General features: G+C 41.8%; 1 protein-coding gene and 1 long non-coding RNA gene across 7 annotated transcripts; one reads left to right on the top strand and one right to left on the bottom strand.

Annotated features, from left to right (window-relative positions):
* Nucleotides 1–776: 776 nt before the first annotated feature.
* PTPDC1 (protein tyrosine phosphatase domain containing 1) lies at nt 777–20,632 on the top strand. Of its 6 annotated transcripts, XM_053989032.1 has the most exons (11): nt 777–812; nt 2,714–2,784; nt 10,783–10,875; nt 13,467–13,638; nt 14,343–14,423; nt 14,646–14,764; nt 15,491–15,628; nt 16,298–17,499; nt 18,245–18,430; nt 19,146–19,256; nt 20,061–20,632. In XM_053989032.1, the coding sequence occupies exons 3-11, from the start codon at nt 10,791–10,793 to the stop codon at nt 20,175–20,177; spliced, it is 2,211 nt and encodes a 736-aa protein (XP_053845007.1). In that variant the 5' UTR covers nt 777–812; nt 2,714–2,784; nt 10,783–10,790; the 3' UTR covers nt 20,178–20,632. The 6 variants fall into 6 exon arrangements, 5 of the variants coding, with proteins under 5 accessions (XP_053845007.1, XP_053845008.1, XP_053845006.1 ...); XM_053989033.1 differs by lacking the exons at nt 777–812; nt 2,714–2,784 and adding an exon at nt 9,009–9,028; XM_053989031.1 differs by lacking the exons at nt 777–812; nt 2,714–2,784 and adding an exon at nt 9,534–9,623.
* LOC128813713 (uncharacterized) lies at nt 7,488–12,554 on the bottom strand. Its single transcript, XR_008439139.1, has 6 exons — nt 12,493–12,554; nt 12,002–12,090; nt 11,465–11,639; nt 11,189–11,306; nt 9,112–9,220; nt 7,488–9,002 (listed from the first exon to the last, which is right to left on the bottom strand). It is a non-coding gene; the product is annotated as an uncharacterized LOC128813713 (long non-coding RNA).
* Nucleotides 20,633–21,096: the final 464 nt, after the last annotated feature.

Here is a 21,096-nt window from a genome sequence, read left to right as displayed (position 1 = left end):
ACCCTCGGACAGATGTTCCAGCCTAGCTCACTGACGTGTGCAGAGGTTTATGGCTCTCGCTCCTCCTTTAATCAGCGACCGTATATTCAACTCCGGTATTAAAATAAACCATTACGAACCTATTCTGCTCTGTGTCCAAGACCTGAATGCCTTTCACGCCTATCAAAAATCTTCAGCTAAGCCTCTCAAAGCCCTGACCTATGTCTGTGTGGCATCTCCTCGATAAAATCCTTGCTGAGATGTGGATGGTGCAGGGGGATGAAGCTGAAACCTTCGGGGTGTCAGTGCGACCACACCTCCACCTGTAGGCACCTGGAAAACACGGTCATTTGGACATTTTCAATTAAATTCCCCACCTTTTACCACTAAAAACCAATGGCCAACGATTAAACATTAAACTGTCAGTAAAACGGCGTGACACATATTCCCACAGACACACCCAAACCCACACACCTGCCCCAGATCCTCTTCTGCTGCTCTCTTTTCCCGATCTCGCTCGCTCCCACCCTCCCCTGCATCCCTCTTGGTTCCCCTGCTCCTGCCTTTCCCGATCCCGCATGCGCGTTCCCCGCATCCCACCTTTCCCAATCCCGCTGATTCCCGACCCGGCTATTCTCAATCCCGCTATTCCCGACCCCGCTGTTTCTCAATCCCGACCCCGCTGTTCCCGGCCCCGCCATTCCCGACACTGCTATTCCCAATCCCGATCGGCCCCGCCGTTCCCGGTCCTTCCTCCCCTGTCCCTGGTCCCTCCCCGCGCATGCGCAGCGGCGCGCGGCGGTGCCGGCGGAGCAGTTCCAGCGGCCCTGCAGGTGAGCTGGGTCCGTGCCCCTCACAGCGCCCCGCGCCTTCCTCACAGCGCCCCGCGCCCTCCTCACAGCGCCCCGTACCTCTCACAGCGCCCCGCGCCCTCCTCACAGCGCCCCATGCCCCTCACAGCGCCCCTCACAGCGCCCCGCGCCCTCCTCAGAGAACCCCGCGCCTTCCTCACAGCGCCCCGCGCCCTCCTCACAGTGCCCCTCACAGCGCCCAGCCCCGCCGGGCACCCCGGGCTGTGGGGCAGACCAGCGGTCGCTGCTCGGCCTGGCCCCTCCGTTAAAGATTGAGAACCCCGCCGCGGTCCCGTACGGCTCTCCGAGCTCCTCCTGCCGCTCCCGGGCCGTGCTCGGCACCGGCTGTGGCCGAGAACGGCCTGTGGTCCCCCGGGGATATGCGGTGACACAGCCCCTCTGCAACCCGCTACTGAATAGTGACAGAACCGAATCACAGCAGCCCAGGCTGGTCTGGGCTTAAAGGGACCTTAAAGTTCATCCCGTGCCACCCTCTGCCGTGGCCAGGGACACCTTCCACTTTCCCAGGGTGCTCCAAGCCCCGTTCAGCCTGGCTTTGAATACTTCCAGGGATGGGGCTGCCACCCCCTGAATCACAACCTCAAAATGCTTTCAGTGTAATAAATTATTTGTGTAGTTTTACTTTTGCAAAGGCCCATAGCTGTCAGGGAGAGAGAGGTTCATGAACGACAGCGGGGTAGCGCAATGGAAACTGATTTTCCCCTTCTCAACAGTGTCTGCATGCTTTGCAGTGGTTGTACCCCACCTCTAATCATCACTCAGTCACCCTGAAAAACGCAGCTCAGTCGGTCCCGCTTGAGGAATCTCAATGCACAGGTCAATCCACACACTCCATAGTAACTTTCAGATGTAGCTATTACTGCTTTTGGCTACAGACTGTCGCTACACTCTTCAGTGGAATAACAAAAAGATTAATGGTTACCTGATATTTTAATAATCTGGACTTCAGTGTTTTCTCATTGCACAGATCCCTTGCTTTTGCTTTTCTCAGAGACGTGTTTTTGGGAGTCCTTCACACCACTGAGCAACACCTAGCTTCACATCTGTGGAGGAATTAATCCCAAAATAATGTGTACGAAATAGATGTGTTTGCACTTTCATGTTGCTTGAAAGCATTTTCAGGTTGTGATTCAGGTGGTGCCTGCGCCTGGATCCCTGGCAGTGTCCAAGACCAGGCTGGACAGGGCTCGGAGCACCCTGGGACAGTGGAAGGTGTCCCTGCCCATAGCAGGGGTGGCACTGGATGGGCTTTAAGGTCCCTTCAAGCCAAACCATCCTGGGATTCTGTGATTTTTCCATCTCTTGTTTCCATCAGTAGTTTATATGAGACATAGAGAGTACCTGCATGTCTGAGGCAAGATGAAGTGAGAGAGGGAGACAGTCTGCAGGGCCAGCTGCTGTGAGAGTATCACCTCAGATACAATTAGCAATGTAGTCCTCTCTCATGACGTACTTGCTTGGCTGGACACATAAACTGACCCAAAAAGCATTTCTTCCATATGTTTAAGTAAATATTTCACTTCCTCGTAAATCCAGTTATACCATTATGACTATTTTATTTTGTGTAATAGCAGTAAAATTATAAGTGAGAGGAGTTGTCTAGAAACTGGGAACTCTGACATGGAGAAGATAGTTGTCTCATAAATCAGAGCTTTTCTAGCTAGATCTAGTTTTAAGTGGTTCTACACTATTTTCCTAGATGTGTAGTCACCTTTTGCATTTTAAGTCCATTGAATGACCTATAAATAACACCTGATACAACTCTTCAGTTTTGGAACTGTCTTTTGAACTGGAAATTTCATATTACTCTGCTGCCTTTACCTAACATTTCACTACATTTTGTCCTTTACTGGCAATTTTAGGTAACACTGGAACCAACAGGAAAAGAGAGACTGTCAGAAGTAGAGATGATGAAAGAGGACAGGGATCACAGGTGGGCTGCTGCTATGGGATCTCATTAAGCAGCTAAATGTGTACATTTCTCCCACAACTGTAACACTGCTGGTAAAGTTGAGGTCTGCCAAAGGCTTTGAGTTTGTTTTTATGATTGATTTGTGGTGGTATAGCATTATGCTTAATGGACAGAAAAAAAAAATTTATGTGTATGTATATAAATATATATATGTAAAATACCTAAAAGCAGAACTTATAGAAAGTCTTCAATAACATGTATATGGTTGTAAAGTTACACAAAGCTAAAGCCTCCCCTGCAGAGTTTCAAAACAGGCTGAAAATAAAGCAACATTAATTGATTTTTATGATCCAAATGCTGAGAAGAGCAAAAAGCAAAAGGAGAAGCTGGAAATGCCCAAAGCCAGCTAGGAATCCAAACACACAGTTTGTATTAAATGAAAATGAATCTTAGCTTTTAGTCAGCTTTAAGTTTTAGGATAATGTGATGCTTTGATTCTGTCTATGTACCACTGAAAACAGTGCAGTGTAGGCAGTGGCAGACATTCTAATGAGGCAGTTTAGACACTTTCCTGCCTGCCTAATCTGATAAACCTTTACCTAAGGTCACGGGACAGGTGGATTTGCTATGTCTGCTGTGAAGTAGCCATGAGGCAGCTCCTGCAGTGCAAGAGAAGCTGCCAGAAGCCCAGTGATCCTGTTCTACTTACTTAAAACACTTGTTGGTATCTTTAAATAGCAATCATAGTTCAGCAGAATCTTCCAGATGACTTGGGATTCTTCATTTTATTGAAACAGGAAAATGCCGAGCCTAGAGACATGAAGATTGCTAGTTTAGTCATTAGCATACCACCTACTCTGTGTATTCTTTCCTTGGAAATGGCAAATTATTTCAGCCTGTAGGTTAATTCTCCCAAAAAGTCACCCTCAGTTAGCACAAAGCCTTGTCTTGACTCAATTACAGTGGCACGTCCTGTTTGAACAAACATGTTTGTTGGAATTAGCCAAATTCTGCAGAGCACTAGAAAAAATTAGTTGCTCAGCTGAACAAAGTGTCATTAATAGTGAGGAGTACAACTGTAGGAACAGATAAATGAGTAGCCAGCAAAACTCTGACACCTACAAGTGGACACAGCAAAGCAGAGGCTGTTGCACCAGGAATCCAAACCCTCCAAGGATTAACCCCCCTCTGGAATCAAATAGGTAAATAGTGTTATATTACCCACATGGAAATAAAACTTAGGTATGTCAGTGACAGCTTCTCAAATGTGAACATTCAGAACTTCCCCCAAAGAGTATGCTTATATTAAGAATTTAAGTAATATTTATTAGTTATCTGAAGCTGCACTTTGTTCTTTAGTCAACTAAAATGATGCCAGCTTCCTCCAGCTCCTTCTACAAAATGTTTTGCCAGATGCTCCATTTGTTAACACATTTTAGTGTGTTGACACTTGGAAAATACATGTATCCCTTTACTCATAATTCATAGATTCAGATTTCTAGAGCCACTTCTGTAGGGAGTGAACAATGTGAAACCAAGGAGAGCTGCTGCGGGGCTGTTCCTGTTGTGTGAATTAACCCAGAGAGGTTACCAAGGGCTACCCTGAAACCACAGCCAAAATGCAAAGAGCAGATTTATTTCACTGTACAATTTATATTTCATTCTAGCTGACCTCTGATTCTTTCTGCCCTACATTTCTAAAACAGAATCCTGCTGAAGGTCTGTCATTCCCAGGAACTCTTCACTGTTCTGCTGGGGCTCTGCTCTCACCAACACCCAAGTGTGCCTGGCCCCTGGCCCTGGGCAGGGCTGCTGCGGCAGTGGCACTGGACACCAGCTCTTGGCACTCTGGGAACCCACATGGGTTCACTTTTGGAGGTTCTGAAGCCCCCAGTTGCAGCTGCAGGCTGGGGTAGCTGTGGCTGCTTGGTCCCTTTGTGGTTGAAACTTATACCAACACACTAAAGAAAGGTGTGCAAAAGAGGATTTTAGGCTTCACAATCTGTTCAGCCAAGGTACCTTAGTGGCTTTTCCCAAATTGTGTAAAAATCTTTTGAAGTCCCATTTTTATTTCTTTTTTTTTTTTTTTTTCCCACAAACTTAGAATCACAGAACAGATTGGGTTGGATTTTAATTTTAAGGATACTTTGGTTCTAAGTAATTGGGAGGTATTTTAAATTAATCCCTAGCTTCATTAATGGAAGGGATTTTTAACAAGACATGCAGGGAGGTGATGGGAATAGATGAAAGCTCTTTTTTTTCATCAGCTACTACCTAGTGTTTGAAATTGATTTTGACATAAGATCTATTTTTAAGATAGAATAAGATATTGTATCCTATTTTATTTACATTTTTATTCATCTAGTATTTAGTTAAATCAACAAAATCTTTAGGTTTTACTTGATTATGTTTTTAGTTGATTACATTTGATTATATTTATATGAATTAATTTTTGTTATGGTTTTGAGACATTAATGCAGTTAATTTATACTTGCTAAAAATACTTCAGTGACATTCTGTGCTTTTACCGGGTAAGAAGAAATGTTTTATGCAGATAACAATGGAACATTTCTATTGAATTCTCTTTTCCTGGCATTTCAAAATCAATCTATCAATGTAATTAATCTCACTTCACAAAATTCTCTCTGTGGCTCTGTGTTTGTGTGGTGCATGTAGACACACAGATAAGCACCTTTTTACTTGTTGCTAATAGGAAATGAGGTGAACAGGAAGAGCAGAGCTGGGAGAGTCAATTAGAACATCAGGCTGGTGCGGCCTGTTTGCCTCAATCCCTTTAAAGGCCAGGCAGACGAAGAAAGCAGTTTAGGGATGATTATCTGCATAGTCCCCGAGGCACTCCCCGCACAGTTTAGGTTAAGAAAAGATCCTTGCTGGCTCCTCCCAGATTAGCATCCCCGATCCGATTAGCCACAGGAACCGCCAGGGGAATTCATTCAGCTTCTCTGTAAAACGTGCCTGCCCTACATCATGTTTCTTGTGGTTGATACTGCAGCAATGAAGGGATCAGCACTCACTCATTCTTTTTGCAGGGTAACAGGTAAGCTGTTACACTGAAATTGCTAAAACTATTAAAACTCATGTAAACTTACTATCGTTTTGACTGTATTAGATGTAAAAATCCTCTAACTTGCAGAGATAATTTTTGAACTTGCACTTGAGTGCTGTCAGAATGCTGACAATTGCTGACAGTATTTCATTATTCTGCATGTAGTCAGTGTGATGAGTATGAGAGTCTCTTGGTAAACATGATGTTCATGATCAAGGGTCTCAGAGTCAGCATTTTTGTTTGTAGAACAGTTAATATATTTACTTTACGCCATCTTCTTGATGAGTATTATCCTGCTGTGTAAATACTGTACAACTAAACTATATTTGTTTACATTTTTTAACCTAGTCTTCTCTCTGACCTTTATCCGTGTGTTTATTTCCTTTTTTAATATTTAGGTGTTTGCTTACAGGTAGTAAACATTTCAAATTTCAAATAATTGAGCTTTTTAAAGCACCTTGGGAATTGAGGTGTGTGCCTACTGAAAGATGTGTGCTCAGTGCTAAAACTGCCTTCCAGACCATGGTTAAATTGTAGATTCATGAAATGTCTGTTCCCAGTGAGCTTTTTCACTGGTACAGGCATTAGAACAACAACCTATGCATTGTGTTTCATTAATCATAATAATCACATTTAGCAAAACCCTTAGTTATCATAATTTTTTTACAAACCTTTAGAAATGCTTTGTTATCCCTGGCAATGTTAAAGTTAGATAGTCTGTGGTAATTCAAAATGCAATTTCATTTACCAGTGCTTCTTGCACCAGTAACTAACCATGTCTCAGCCAATTTAGAAGATTTTTTGCTAAAAACTCTCATGATCTGCCAATCTTAAAGCATCAGATTCAAAGCCTGAATTGAGAGACAAGGTTATAATTTAGTAGCTCTTAACCACTTCATTAAATATACCCAGTCCTCACTACAGTATCCTATTTTTACTTAGTCTTAATCATCTAAGTTATCTTTAGTCATCTGCCTGAAACATCTCCATTAGTGCTGTTTACATGATTTTGCATTTTGGCAGTGAAACTTTATCCCATGTGATCTTATATTTAGACATTCTGTTGACTTCTGTGGGACTGCTCACAAAAGCAAAGCTTCTCAAGTACTTGCAGAATTAGGCCACAGGAAATTTTAAAGGTGTCAGCCAAGTGCTTAGGCACTAAGCTACGCTCGCCCCTACCTGCAGCAAGCTCACTATGTTCCTTTAAAAATTTGGCTGCTAGGTAGTTAGTTACACATGACTACAACAGGGAGAGAACAAATTCACTTTAGAAGACAATAAAACAGTAAAAATAACCTCAGAATTTCATGTGACAGACCTAAGCATCAGCATTGCCTCTATTGTATGAATCTATTTGAGGTTTAAATTAATTTTTTCCCATATATCGATATTTTAAATGGAAAATGTACTAATTTTTTTTATTACAAAGGTAATCTTTTTAAGTGTGTGGTCTGCTTTGGCATCCTTGTTTACCGAAGCCACAGGAATTAAAGATTTGGGCCCTTGCTATTTGTGGATAGGTGCACAGGGGCGCAGTGGGGAGCCTTACAATGGGATTACTGTCCATGCTGGCAGCTACGCTGCCCTAACTGGAATCCTTCCAGCTGGGAATGCAAGCTCTTCTCTCTGTTTGAAAACATGTTCTGAAGTAAAAAGTAGCAATTGCATTTATTAAATAACCATCCTTATTCCCAAGATAGAGTGAGACCAGCATCTTCTTGTCTCCTCACTTTTTGACGTATAATTGTTTTCTGGCTGCTGCAATAATGGACATTGCTCCTCTCATTTCAGTCTGGAGCAAAAATTCAGCCCAGCCTCTGGAAGCCACTGGTTTCCAGATCTTGAAATACCAGAAAGTAATGTTTTTTTGTGACAAGGCAAAGTTGTTCATTTGCAAATCCCACTGCTGGTTTGCTGGGTCCATCCTGCAGCCAGCTCCTGAGAACCAGTGAGGGATGCTGCCTGTGGAAGGTGGCCTTTAGAAGGAGCATGGAATTGCTCCGTGGGACCCCCCAGGTCCCAGCTGTCCTGCTGCCTGCGTGGCACCCTGCTGCTCCCCTGTGACCTTACAAAGAGCAGGGCCTTTATTCCAGAAGAAATGGCCGTGGACAACAGGCTTCACTGCTGAGGAGAAGGTGGATGCCCAGAGCAACCTCATCTGCAGTGGCACGAGGTGCCCACACTGCATCCTCTGCAGGAAATGCACCCCTGCATGTGTGCAGCAGCGGCAGCTGTCGTGTTTCCAAATGTGACACGTGAATCCAGTGCAACAGGAGACAAAAATCCCTTCTGGTAGAAATTGTTCAGCTCAAAAGTTTGGGGAAAGAAAAGGCAAATCAAAACTGCATACAAACATCAAAGCGCATATCAAATCCATGCCTGGAGGGGAGCTCTTGAAATACCCAGAGTGCTTGGCATGAGAATTCCAAGAGATTCCTCGGGCAGTGTGGTCCTACTCTTGCCTTCTGCCAGCCGACAGCACAGGCACATTTCCCAGTGTTTGATGTCAGGAGCTGGGGTGGCACTCGCTGGATGGCACCGCTGCCTTTGCTGGAACAGAGGTGGAACTGCACCGCAGGGAGACACCATTCCTCTCACTCAGGGACTGGACAGAGATGTGACTCCACCACAGGAGATGCCATTCCTCTCACTCGCTCAGGGAGCTGGGATTAAGGGGCGGCCTCTTCGCTGTCATGGCAATAGGGATGCACGGCAGAGATCAAGCAGCAGAGCTGATTAAGGCGATATCGTGATTGCCCCAGGGTACGTGACTCGGATCCTCAGGAAGCTCATGGCACCGCGACCTGGAATAGCGCTCCAGGCTGTGCCTTCCGCAGCTACTGAGCGTTCACGAGATGAGCAAAATGCTGAGGAATGTCTTTAAAAACCAAGAATATCTGGTACAGAGGCAAAGCAGGAGAGAGCTGCAGCTTTAACCTAAGCACTATTTTTACTTCTAGCACCCTTTTTATTGGTGCAGAAATGTAATGCCCCTCTGTAGGAACATCAGCACTGACCTGTCCCAAATTACCACCTTACACCTGTCTGAGGAAGTGCAGTGTAACTCAGCAAAGTCATTTGTCACAATATTCCTAACTTCTTTTTCGGATGTAAATATAAGGGAATTGCTCCCATCGATCACACTAAGCTGTCAGTCAAGTTTTGCAAACTGAAAGACACAGACAAAATACTCAGGTCAGTTGGGCAGCACAGGAATTACGGATTTGCTGTATAAATGAAATAAAATGGGTTAGACAACAAAGAAACACAGAGCTCACCTGTGCCACTTAGAAGAATCTTGCTAGTATTTTGTCATACTCTAGGTATATTCTCTTCTGCATTAACCTCTATCTCATCCCTTTCCAGTTAAGAGTTCTTATCTGATTCCTGGGTAAAAAAAAAAAAAAAAAGGAAATAATTTCAGATAGAAATATCCCTGATATTTAAAATCTTTTTTTTTTTGAATCATTTGAGTGCAAGGAAATAGGAGAACTGAATAGTCATAGTGGTGGTGATTCTGCTGTCAGTATGATGAGATATCTTTTTCAAATGTTATCTGGACGAACTATTAAGAATTTTGAAGAGAACTTTCTGAGAAATAGAAACCAATAATTTTTGTTAATTCAGCATTATTAACTCTAAAAAAGAAATTCTGGAGCTAAAATGAAGTTTTTTCTTTAGGTTCAAAATTTCCTCTGATAATGGAAGTCATCACTTACTGATTTCAAAATCCATTGAAAAAAAAATAGAGGTTCTGGAGCTTCTCCAAACAGAATGCAATTATATGAAGGTACTTTATTAAAGGATTTTCAGAATATAGAGTCAGATGGTCAAGTAGCTGAGTAGAAAATGCTCCAGATACTCTTTTAATCTTCATTAAAGAGTATTCTTGATCCACATTCTTCTTAACATACTTACATTAGAGACGCATTTCTGAGCATCTCTGAAGTTTCAGAAAGCTTTTTGTCTTTCACTAACAAATGTAATTCTCACCCCTTAGAGACAACTCGTGCAGCTCTGTGAAAGGGTTCTTAATGTGGATCTGTGATCTGTTCCCACCACTAAGGATCTTGAAAAGAACAGAGCTGCACTGGGTGACTTTGTGGAATAAAATCCATTAGCATTGTTGGAAGAATAATTTATTCAAGTATGGTGGTAGATAATGTCATATCTGGATGAATAAATTTTATTTAAATATTTACTACAAAAATAATTATGCAAAATTAGAGATAAAAGCTGGACAATGAACAGCAAGCAGTTAGCACCACACAGGCCTGTTGTATCACCTAATCCCCACAGGACTCTTCTATTTATATATATATATTTTTTAGCAAATCTGTCTTTTAAAACCCTGTTTATGCTGCTGAATCCTAATATTGCTTTTGTGGACTTGGGAACCCAAGGTTTGTCTATTTAGCAAAATTTCTGTAGTTAATGATGCAGCAGAGATGTGTTTAGTTTGGTATAAAAATTGCTCTTTTTTGTTACGCTTGCAGCTATTTTCCTATAGAGATAAGAGAAACAGAAGGGTGATCTTATACTGAGTAAGAATCTCAAGAGCCATGCAAAGTGTTTATTTAAACATCACAGACTGATTACTGTGTTCATATTTACAGCTTGCTTTATCTTTCTGTCAGATAGAAGGTCTTCAGAGCAGGACCTACCTTCTATTAGAAATAACAGTAGAGAAAAAATCTGTTTCTGCCTGGAGAGAGTCATAGGTTTAGTTTTCTTGTTAGAGGAGAATCGTGACAGATGTGATTCCAAACCCCAAGAGTACAGGGAAGAGAGCAGTGAGGGGCCATGGATTGTATACTGTCTATCAAGTACCAGCCCATGCCTGACTGCCCAAATCTGCAATGACTCCATAACCAGGAGCACGTGGCTTTATTCTGCCTTTTTTGAGCTTCTCTTTTAGGTTTTCAGTGATTATTTTATTGTTTCAACAGGTACTGCAATGGCTGCAGGAGTTCTGCTGCAAAATGAGCAACCATACTCCTCGCTGATAGAGAGCAGTGTGTATCTGGCAAATATGAGTTCAGGTAAGAATTTGGCTCTGATGTGACATTCATAATAAATGCTTAGAACAATTCTGGAAAAAAAAACCCACAGAATTTTTAAAAATCCAGAAATATTATCCATATTTATAAATATAAAATGTCTCTAACAAAACCAAACTGCATTATTTCATCAACATATCATGGTGATAATATTCATTTTGTCAGATCTCTTAATGGAAGAAACTATGCCATTTTTGTGTTGAGAAACTGCCTAACTCTGAAAATACAAACCTGCCTTCAACAAAACTCACCTTTCTAATTCTTTAAACTTGTACAGGATACAATTCTTTCTTACCATTTTGGGTGAGTGCTTGTTTGCAAATCTGCTAGATTCAGTAGGAAAATAACGATGTGTAGCTTTTTATTTTCCTCACTTCTGTCTCCACTATCATTTGATACACACTGAAAAGTTTCTAGGAAGAGAAAGAGAAAAATAATTAAATGCAAGAAAGGAATGTAGTTAATTAGAAAACATTTTTCACATTTCGTGGATACAGGTAGCACTTGAAATAGCCTTTTTCATCTCCTTTCTCTTCCACCCAACCTCCAGCATATTTGCATGTTTCCTCACCTGTTGATATCAGCTCCACTGATGAATGAAGAGTCAAGGTTTTGAACATTTTCCTTTCCTCACACGATATCACTGCTGATATTTCAGGCCTGGTACCCACAGCAAACATTGTCACATCTCTGTAAGAGCTGGGGAGCAGCAGTCAAAGTTCAGGCCCCCAGTTCTTGGCCAGTGCCTGGAAGAAGCAGATTTTTGCCTGGTGAATTTCTCCCAGAAGGGAACTTCCTCTTATGCAAATTCCTCTGTACAAGTTATTTGTTTTGTGGTAGAAGAAGAAACACAAATGTATTTTAGGAAAATGCAATGGGATTAATTTGTTCATTGACAAAGTTAAGGTGGATTTTCTTGATTTCCTCAGCTTTCCCCTTTCAGTGCAGTCTGATGCACAGACATTGGGATGACAAAGGCTTTTTACATCACTATAATCATTCTGTACACAGTTGCTTTTTTCAAGTGCTGCAATCTTTCCGGCCACCTCATTCTCCTGCTCAGCACACTGGAAGCAAAGTGGGAGGCAATTTGCCACTTCATACCTACCTTCAGAAGCTGACACACCTTCTCCTCCTCATGATCTGCTTTCTTCAGGCTGCAGAGTTAACAGCTTTGCTTCATAAAAAAAATGTGCCCTGGAAAAAAAAACCAGCCTTTTGTTTTGGATAACAAATTGTGTTTTGTTAGAAGATGTGAATGGTCCAGGCAAACAGTCTACAATTCATCACATACTGAAGCATTTCAGCAGGAACACACTAATCCCAGTCATTACACAGCTAATGATGCATTTTGGAGCAGCAAAGTGGAGGAGGAGAGGTGGCTGTGGAATGAAGAACCAAGAGGTGGGGGAGTATAATGTGCTTCCTTACAGATCTCTCAGGAGGCAGAGCCTCCAGCTACATTTTGATTGTTCTGTTGAATTGAGTATTTTGTGTCTTAGCGAGTTCTGAATGCCTTTTATTGAGCAAGAACTAAATACTCCCATTGTTTATGACAAACATTTTGGTTGTTCCCAGCGCGTTTTGAAAATTACCTACTTGACATGCAACTATTTCCATCAAGCGGTGGAACAGTTTGTCCCGAGCAGACGCAATCCCTGTGGAAAGGAACAGCCCGGGGCTGGCTGGCAGCAGCGCCTGCATCCTCCGTTACCATGGCGACAGCTCAGCCCCGGGGACCAGCTGCCGAGCGCGCTCGGGGATGCTCCGCTCCCGCAACTTCAGCGCTGAGCAACTTCCCCTGCGCTCAGAGCGCCCCGGGCAGCGGCGCCGGGCGGAGCTGGGGCCGCGCAGCCATGCAGCCTTCCCCCCGCAGGCGCTCAGCCGTCAGCATCTTTAGCCATTTCTTCCAGGGGCGGAGGCATTCCTCCTCCGATCCCCTTCTCCGCCTCAGCCAGCGGCGCCGCAGCTCCGTGGTGGAGCTGCTCTCCTCGTCCACGCACCGGGTCATGGTGGCTCTGTCGTCGCTCAGCCCCGAGGAGCTAGATGCAACTTTTCCTGAAAAAGAAAGTAAAGTACTTTTTATTGAGACTATGGCAGTTCTGGGTATTTTCTCGGTATTACTATACTTTTGTTCTGTTAACAGTACTTTTTTTGTGTGGATAAAATAGTGGGGTTTAATTTTCTTCTTGTATTTTGTATATTCTGTTTTGTTCACTGATTCCTTATTCAGGTGTTAATACATGCTTTTTACTCTAACAGCTCAGTTATAAACAGCAGGTAAAACAGAAGCAGACATTCACGCATACTCCAAGGACATGGTTAACTATATTGGATTTCAGGTTGAAGAGGACTGTGACTTTTTTCAGCTGCAAAGGATGTCACTAACCTCTAACTTCACCAGAAAAAATACCTGGCAGTAATGCAAGCAATTTTTTCCCCTCAGAATCCTTCCTTGAACAACAAGCCTGAAATACATATTGCATGTATTTATGGTGTTTGTGAGTCCATCTAAGGCTGAAGTGATATTTTTCAGCGAGCTCCTAGCTAACGTGTCTCTGCCTGTGTCGCAGGGAGCTCGAGGCGCCCCACGGCCAAGTACACGAAGGTGGGGGAGCGGCTGCGCCACGTCATCCCCGGGCACATGCAGTGCTCCATGGCCTGCGGCGGCCGTGCCTGCAAGTACGAGAACCCCTCGCGCTGGGCTGAGCACGAGCAGGCCATCAAGGGGCTCTACTCCTCCTGGTGAGCAGCTCAACATGGCAAAATAGCTGGGCATTTTAAAAATCAGCTGCTAAGTGTAAAACATAATGAGAATTTGATTTGGAATTAGAACCTGATGTAGTGACTGTCATACACAGCCCAGGAAAGACAGTGAAAGGTTCCTGTTGACTTACAGTGGGTTTGGTTCAGATCCAAAAGAATAAATACCCGTCTGTCATGAATTATTAAAAAGCTGTTCTGGGCTACTAAGGATTAGGATGCAAATGAATTAAATATGTTAATAATAAAACTGAAAAGTAAAAGCATTTCCTGCAGATGAAATAACGTGGGCATGTGTTCAGAAGGATGTTCATGTGCAGCAAAAGTCACATGAAATGTATCTTGACATTCTTACTGTTTTTTTTCTAACAGCAAATGCCTAAGCAGCAGTCACAAACCTTAAAGGGACAAACAACGATCTGGGTCCAGATCTCTATTCAAAGGAATTTTTACTGATGTCCTGGCATTTAAGCAGTTCTAGTAATTGTCTTTTGATGTTCCATCTGTATCAGTTTAATAGGATTTATCACTAACACAATGGCATAGTAGAATTTTTAAAAGTAATTTCTAACTAATCACCAAGGTATTTGTCTCTTTCTTGAATATAACAGTATTCTTACTTTGGAAGACTCATAACCAGGAAATTATTAATGATAACATTATTATTTACTTTTCTAATTTCTCAGGATAACAGATAACATCCTGGCTATGGCTCGACCCTCAACAGAATTAATTGAAAAGTACAACATTATTGAGCAGTTTGAAAGGTAACAAATTTAGTCATTATTTATTGTAAGTATTACTGGTGTAATTCCTGATCCATTTTCTCTTTCAACATAGATTTGGATTGTTGATAAAGATCCTTTCATTTTAACGCTCTACAGGTAAAGATTTATTCTCCACTAAGAATAAATACGTATTTCAGAAAATAAGGGACAATGAGATTTTGGCTGCCTGTAATACTTTGACTCATCTATTCCTTCCTTAAGATGTGGCATAAAAACCATAATTAACCTTCAGCGTCCTGGGGAGCATGCAAGCTGTGGGAACCCCCTGGAGCAGGAGAGCGGCTTCACCTACCTTCCTGAAGCCTTTATGGAAGCTGGCAGTAAGTTCCCTCCTGCTGTTGTTCCTCATTAATTATTGACTTTGGCATTTAAAGATATTTTTACTTGAATTCCTGTGAGTTAAACACAGCTATGTAGGAAACATTGCACAAAACGTGAAACCTGGCAAATACAGTGAAGAGCAAATAACACATTATTGAAGATTGTGTATTATACAGAGAGAGATGGAGGGTTTGTGTTCAGGTGTTTCTAAAGGAAGGACAACAGTTCCCTTTTTCTTCTGTATTCACAAATTCTGGTACACTCATGTCTTCTTACCTAGACTATAAAAGGTTGTTTCATTATGAGGACACTGCTCCTGACAGTATTTTTGTATTTTCATATTATGGTGAGAAGAGAGAAAGTGCCTCTCTGTAAAAAGCAGCTGCTGACTGAAGAAGTGCTTTTATTTCTGAAAAGAAAAAATTGACCTTTCTGTATATAGCTGAGTAATTTTGCATGAATCACTGTTTTTTTACATCTTTTACATTCTAGCTGAACTTGAGTTTGACAAATCTTTGCTAGCTTCGTGTATCTATCAAATTTCAATAGCAAGCATACACTGAAATGGGAAAATAATCTCTTGCAAACAAGATGTAGTTAGATTTTAAGCTCCATTAGGCAATTTTAATACTATAATTTCTTATTAGTAATCTCTCCTCTGCAAATAGTACTACACCTTTCACATTCGGTGTGGCAGAAAATCACTGTCTCTCTTTTTATTTCAGTTTATTTTTATAATTTTGGATGGAAGGATTATGGAGTGGCATCTCTCACAACTATCCTTGACATGGTAAAGGTGATGTCTTTCGCCCTGCAGGAGGGGAGGGTGGCTGTTCACTGCCACGCAGGACTTGGGAGGACAGGTACGTGTCCTGTGCAGGAGCAGCACCAGGATTCCTCTAGAAACTCCAGCCATCTCTGGTAATAAACCAGGAATAACTGGGCTAGATTCTGTGTCATTGCAAGATGGACCTCTATAAAATGGTTAAAAGTGCTAAACTACTGTGTCCAAATATCCTCAATGTCTAGAGAAAATCAGTTTTAGTATATTAAAACCAAAAACCTGTAAGATAGAGAAGTTTTTAATCTGTATAATTGTTCCATTACATTCAAATGTGACAGCTGCTTTTGGAGGGGAAAAATTCCCCTGGTACACTTTCATTGTCCAGTATTTATAACATGTTCACAAACCTGCCACTCACTGTTGGATCAGATAGATTTGGTAGAGCACCTAAAATTTCATTTGCTTCTTTCAAATCCTTTTTGGTTGTGCCCTTTGCGTAGAAGCTCCCATTGCTCCCATGTTTGTGAATGGTGGAACTCCTGGAGAGGCTGTGGGAAGCTCCCATTGCAGTGCAGTGAGCAGGGCTTCACTGTCGTGTGCTTCTTCACAGGCAATTACATTTAAGTAACAGCATCACATAATAGAGGACACTTTGTCTTCACCTATATTAATTTCTATCCCATATTTCCACTGAGTATTTGTTTGAGTCTGACAGTTCCTTCACCAATCCTGTCTTTGTATTTTCCAGGTGTTCTAATAGCTTGCTACTTAGTTTTTGCCACCAGAATGAGTGCTGACCAAGCGATTCTGTTTGTCAGAGCCAAAAGGCCCAATTCCATCCAGACCCGGGGGCAGCTGCTGTGTGTCAGGGAGTTCTCCCAGTTCCTGGTCCCTCTCCGCAATGTCTTTGCGTGCTGCGAGCCCAGGGCACATGCGGTCACCCTGTCCCAGTACCTGACCCGCCAGAGGCACCTGCTCCATGGCTACGAGAGCAGGCACCTCAAACACGTGCCAAAACTCATCCATCTGGTGTGTAAGCTGCTGCTGGACCTGGCTGAGAACAGACAGGTGGTAGAAGCAGAGCTGCTGGACATCCCAGACCTCTCAGCTGAGATTGAGAAGACCATGTCCCAGCTGGCATCCACGGAGCTCGAGCAGGAGCTGGCCAGGCATGACAGTGACATGTTGGACTCGTCCCACGCCCACTCCTCTGCCCTTGACAGCCAGGACTCACACTTCTCCCTGGGACACGAATGTGATGCTTTCTGTAAAAGAAGGATTGTCGAATGCCTTCAGCCTCTTAGTCATCTGAGAAGGCGTCTGAGCTACAGTGAGTCAGACCTAAGGAGAACTGAGTTTCTTTTGGAACAGGATGACACTGCCTGGACAGTGCCTGCTCAGATCTTAGTGAACAACAAACCCAAGCAGAACAGTGGGGAGGAATGTTCTGCCACAGGTGAGGCAAAGCCACAGCTGGAATTAAACAAAGACACATTAGTGCATAACACGTGCGTGTTCTGGAGTCAAGGGAGATTTCATTTGGATGGACGAAGGAATGTCTCCTATCAGAGAAGGGGCTCTATCAAAGAAGTACAACGCAGCAGGACCTTTTCCTCAGGCCTTGCGTCCATGCACAATCCCAAGGAACCTGGAATGCCAAGGCACAGCTTGGCCAGTGACACTGCTCACAGGAAGGACCACAAGACCAATATATATGGCAGGAGAGTCTATCTCTCCGAGGACTCTGACTCTTCTTCCTCTTCCAAAGTGAACTTTTCCATTGGATATGAAAACGAGAGTAGCAGAGAGCTGTCAGAGACAATTCCACACATTGTTCTGCAGTCAGAATTAAGTTTGGAAGCTCGAAGAATTTTGGCAGCCAAAGCACTTGCAGATATAAATGAATTTCTGGGAGAGGATGAAGTGAAGCAGAAGGTAGAAATGTGGCAGGTAATTTTTAACTTAAATCCATGCTACGGGCTCTGCATATTTCACCTCAGTGAATTCCTGGAATGGCAAAAATGCCACGTGGAGCTTTGAAATGGTACATTGGGATAGCAGTTTATATGAGGTCCGGGGTCAGGTCTTTCACAGACTAGCAAAATACACCTACACATTCTGGTCTGTAGCAGGAGGGTAGAGGTTCAGGTTATGTTTACTTTCCTAACTGGGGGAAATTGATGCCATTAATTCTGGTTACAATGTGGCTGCTGGTGGCACAGAAATAGTACAGGTTTTAAAGGTGTGAGTTGGTTTTCATCAGTGTTTTTTTCAGAGGACTTGTGAGTAAAAGAAAAATAATTTAGTAGAAACTTAATTGCTTATTGTCAAACCCAAATCCTCTTAGCAACATTTGCTTTGAAGTTTTAATGCAAAGCTGGTTTATGTATTCCAGTGGAGTACTGGGAGGTTCTCAGCTGCACTGCTGCTGTCATCCTTCCATTTTAAAGAATCACTTGTATTACTGCTGATTAATGTTGATACTCTAGAAAAAAATACAAATTTTTTGGACAACTCTTTTCTTGTTGGAACATAAGAGCCAAATACTGCTACAATCAAAGCGAATGTTGACAAAGGTAAATAGACAATGCATTTTCAGTTTTGTTTTGTTTGGTTGGTTGTTTTTTTGGTTTTGGTTTTGGTTTTTGTTTTGGTTTTTTGTTTGTTTGTTTGTTTTGTTTTGTTTTGTTTTAAGAAAGAACTGAATTCTCAAGATGGAGCTTGGGATAAAATCTGCACCGAGAGAGATCCTTTTATTCTCTGCAGCTTGATGTGGTCATGGATAGAGCAGCTGAAAGAACCTATTATATCCAGAGATGATATTGACATGCTGGCAAAAAATTGCACAGTATCCAAGGATGCGCTCTACTTGCTGAGGAAGGTACATATTGGATCTGACAATTCATTCTTTCACTTTAGGCAAAGGTTGCACTTTAAAAAAGCCACTTTATTCTCTTTCAAAATCAGAATGAGAATTCATTCTGCATCAAATTGTGTGACTTGTCAAGGTATCTCTAGATATCTTCTAGTCCAAGTGTCTTGCTCAAAACAGAGTTACCTAGAGCAGGCTGCTTGTGTGACAAATGCTTCAACCCCTTAATTAAGTTGGAATAAGGTTGGGAAGAAACAGCCACAAAGATTATTCCTCCCTTTCTTCCTCCTTGCTAGCACTGCTCAGTTGTCTCTCTGCCAGCTTCCAATGGTGATGGAGAGTTGGAAGGACAGAGAGAGGTACAAGATAGGGAAAAAAGCCTTGAACATGCACAGCATTTTGGGCTGAAAAGATCAAATCTCACCTTTCCTATGCCAATTCACAGGAAGGCTACTGTTCGTGGAGGGGATCTTGAAATTCCCAGAAATAATGAGGAATTCCCAGAGTAGTTTGTGGCACTCAGGAGAAGAATTTCCCATCGTGATTGAAATTATTATGCAGAGGCTCTTTGGGCTGGTGGGAATTCCCCACCAACTCCTGCACATGAAGGTTTCAGCACAGGAAGGCACAACCTGGTGTTTAAACAGCAGTTAACAAAATTTGAGTGCTAAACTGCTTTTTATGGAAATATTTCTTCTGATGAACTGCTGTTCCTTTCCACCAGGAGCAGTGTCAGACCATCCTTTGTATTTTACACTGTGTGGTGAACCTGCAAGTGCTGCCAGCTGATGTGGAGGAGGCCTTACTTGCTCGAGCTATTAAAGCTTTCACCAAGGCAAGTAATCCCAAATAACTATTGTATTTACTTGGTTTAAATCATGAAGGGTGAATCAATCAACAAAGGGAGGCCTCTGTGAGAAAGGCTACAGTAATTCCTTCATGCTTCAGTGTGAAGCTTATTTATTTCAGGGTTTACATTTTATAATTATCACATACATAAAGGGTTGGAAATATTCTCAACAAAATTCAATTCTGTCACTACAACATTAATTCTGGAGTCTCATTTTTCTCTTTCTGGACCACTGCCAGTTCATGGACATTTTCAAAATAGGGAAAAGATAATTTTACAGGGTGACACTGACTAATCACCTAGCATAGCTTACCAAAGGCTTTGGTAGATTCTGTACCATGTGAATTCCTTCCATCCGATTAAGTCATTTTCTGAAATTACACTGCAAGTCAGTTCTGTTCCAGGCCTGTACCACAGGATGTGAGTGACTAATTTCTGCTTTGGGCTCATTAAGTAACAGTGACAAGGTGAAGCTATTGCTCAACTCAGATTTCTTCTCAGATTCAGTCAATGAAATCTGAGCTTGAACAGAATGTTCACTGTGCTGCTTCCTCATCTCTTGTAAATCTGCCTGTTAAAACAATCACCACATTTCTCCTTCTGTTTTATTTTAATGTCTAGTTAGCATAAAATGGAAACCACTTTAGCATTAAGCATTCCATTAAAAACACATATTTTCTTTGATAAATCTCAAAGCTTTTTTTTTTTTTAATGTTGTGCATCTACTTTGCATTTTGCATTTTATGGCAGCTCTTTAACAACTGAACTGAAACTTCTCTCTTTTATTAGACAAGCTTCAATTCTGAGAATGGGCCATATGTTTACAATACCTTGAAAACTGTATTTAAACAAGCAATGGAAGAAAAAAGGAAAAGGATAAAAGAAGGAACAGAGAATCCTTCTTGATTTCTACACAGCTCTGCCGAAGCATTAGATGGGTTTACCAAATTATTTTGCATTTTCCAGCTACTGTATTTTGTGCTACCTGGCATGATCTACCTAACTTTAGGTAATAGAAGTTATTAACAAATAATTTTGGTTTTTTTAGAGGAGTTTAAGTGGCAGTTGTTCAGTCTACATAGTTTTTAAAGAATGGCTCCCTGTGACCATTCTCTGTAGCATTTTGTTTCAGGTACTGTTCTTTTATGTTGTCAAGGGTTCTCCTCTTCTCAGATGTGTTTATTGATTTGGAATCCTCTGTTATTGGCAAGAAACATTATTGTCAAGTTACATGACTGCCATAAGTTCAGTGCCATGATCCCCAAAGGTTTAATGGATTAATATTTATGTATTACATATGTTTACATTAATGATATTTGATTTCACTTTGCAGAAAATAAATATTGACTGAACCTGTGAAACTGCTTTTCCTTTCAGAAATTTTGAAGTAAGACCAACAGTAATAATGGAGAGATTGACACATCTTAAGATCTCTTACTGATAGCAGAGAGTATTTTCCTTCAGATCTCTTAAATACTTGTAACCAAAGTATTTCTATAAGGTGTTGCAGGAGAGACATGCACTGTGTTGAGCAGTAGTCATCAAGCCCTAATTTAGACTTTTTTGGCTGAGAAAGCTTCAAACTGTTTTTAACAGAAAATTGATTGAGGCATTTAAAGTGCTTTGAATAAGAGTAAAATTTCACTTTATTGGCAAAGCTTTTATTGCTTTAAGTGAAAAAACACTTCATCATGAAATCTTCATAAGGATATGATTCTGCCCATACTTACATCCAGCAAATACTTACATAAAGAAGTATGATATAATCATACTAAAAAAAACATTAATCAAAACCTTACTAGCTGCAATATATTTTGCCGATACA

This window comes from Vidua macroura, chromosome 13, assembly GCF_024509145.1.
Source record: "Vidua macroura isolate BioBank_ID:100142 chromosome 13, ASM2450914v1, whole genome shotgun sequence".
Taxonomy (NCBI): domain Eukaryota; kingdom Metazoa; phylum Chordata; class Aves; order Passeriformes; family Viduidae; genus Vidua; species Vidua macroura.
The sequence above is the reverse complement of the archived record's forward strand: the minus strand, read 5'-3'. Positions and strand labels throughout refer to the sequence as shown.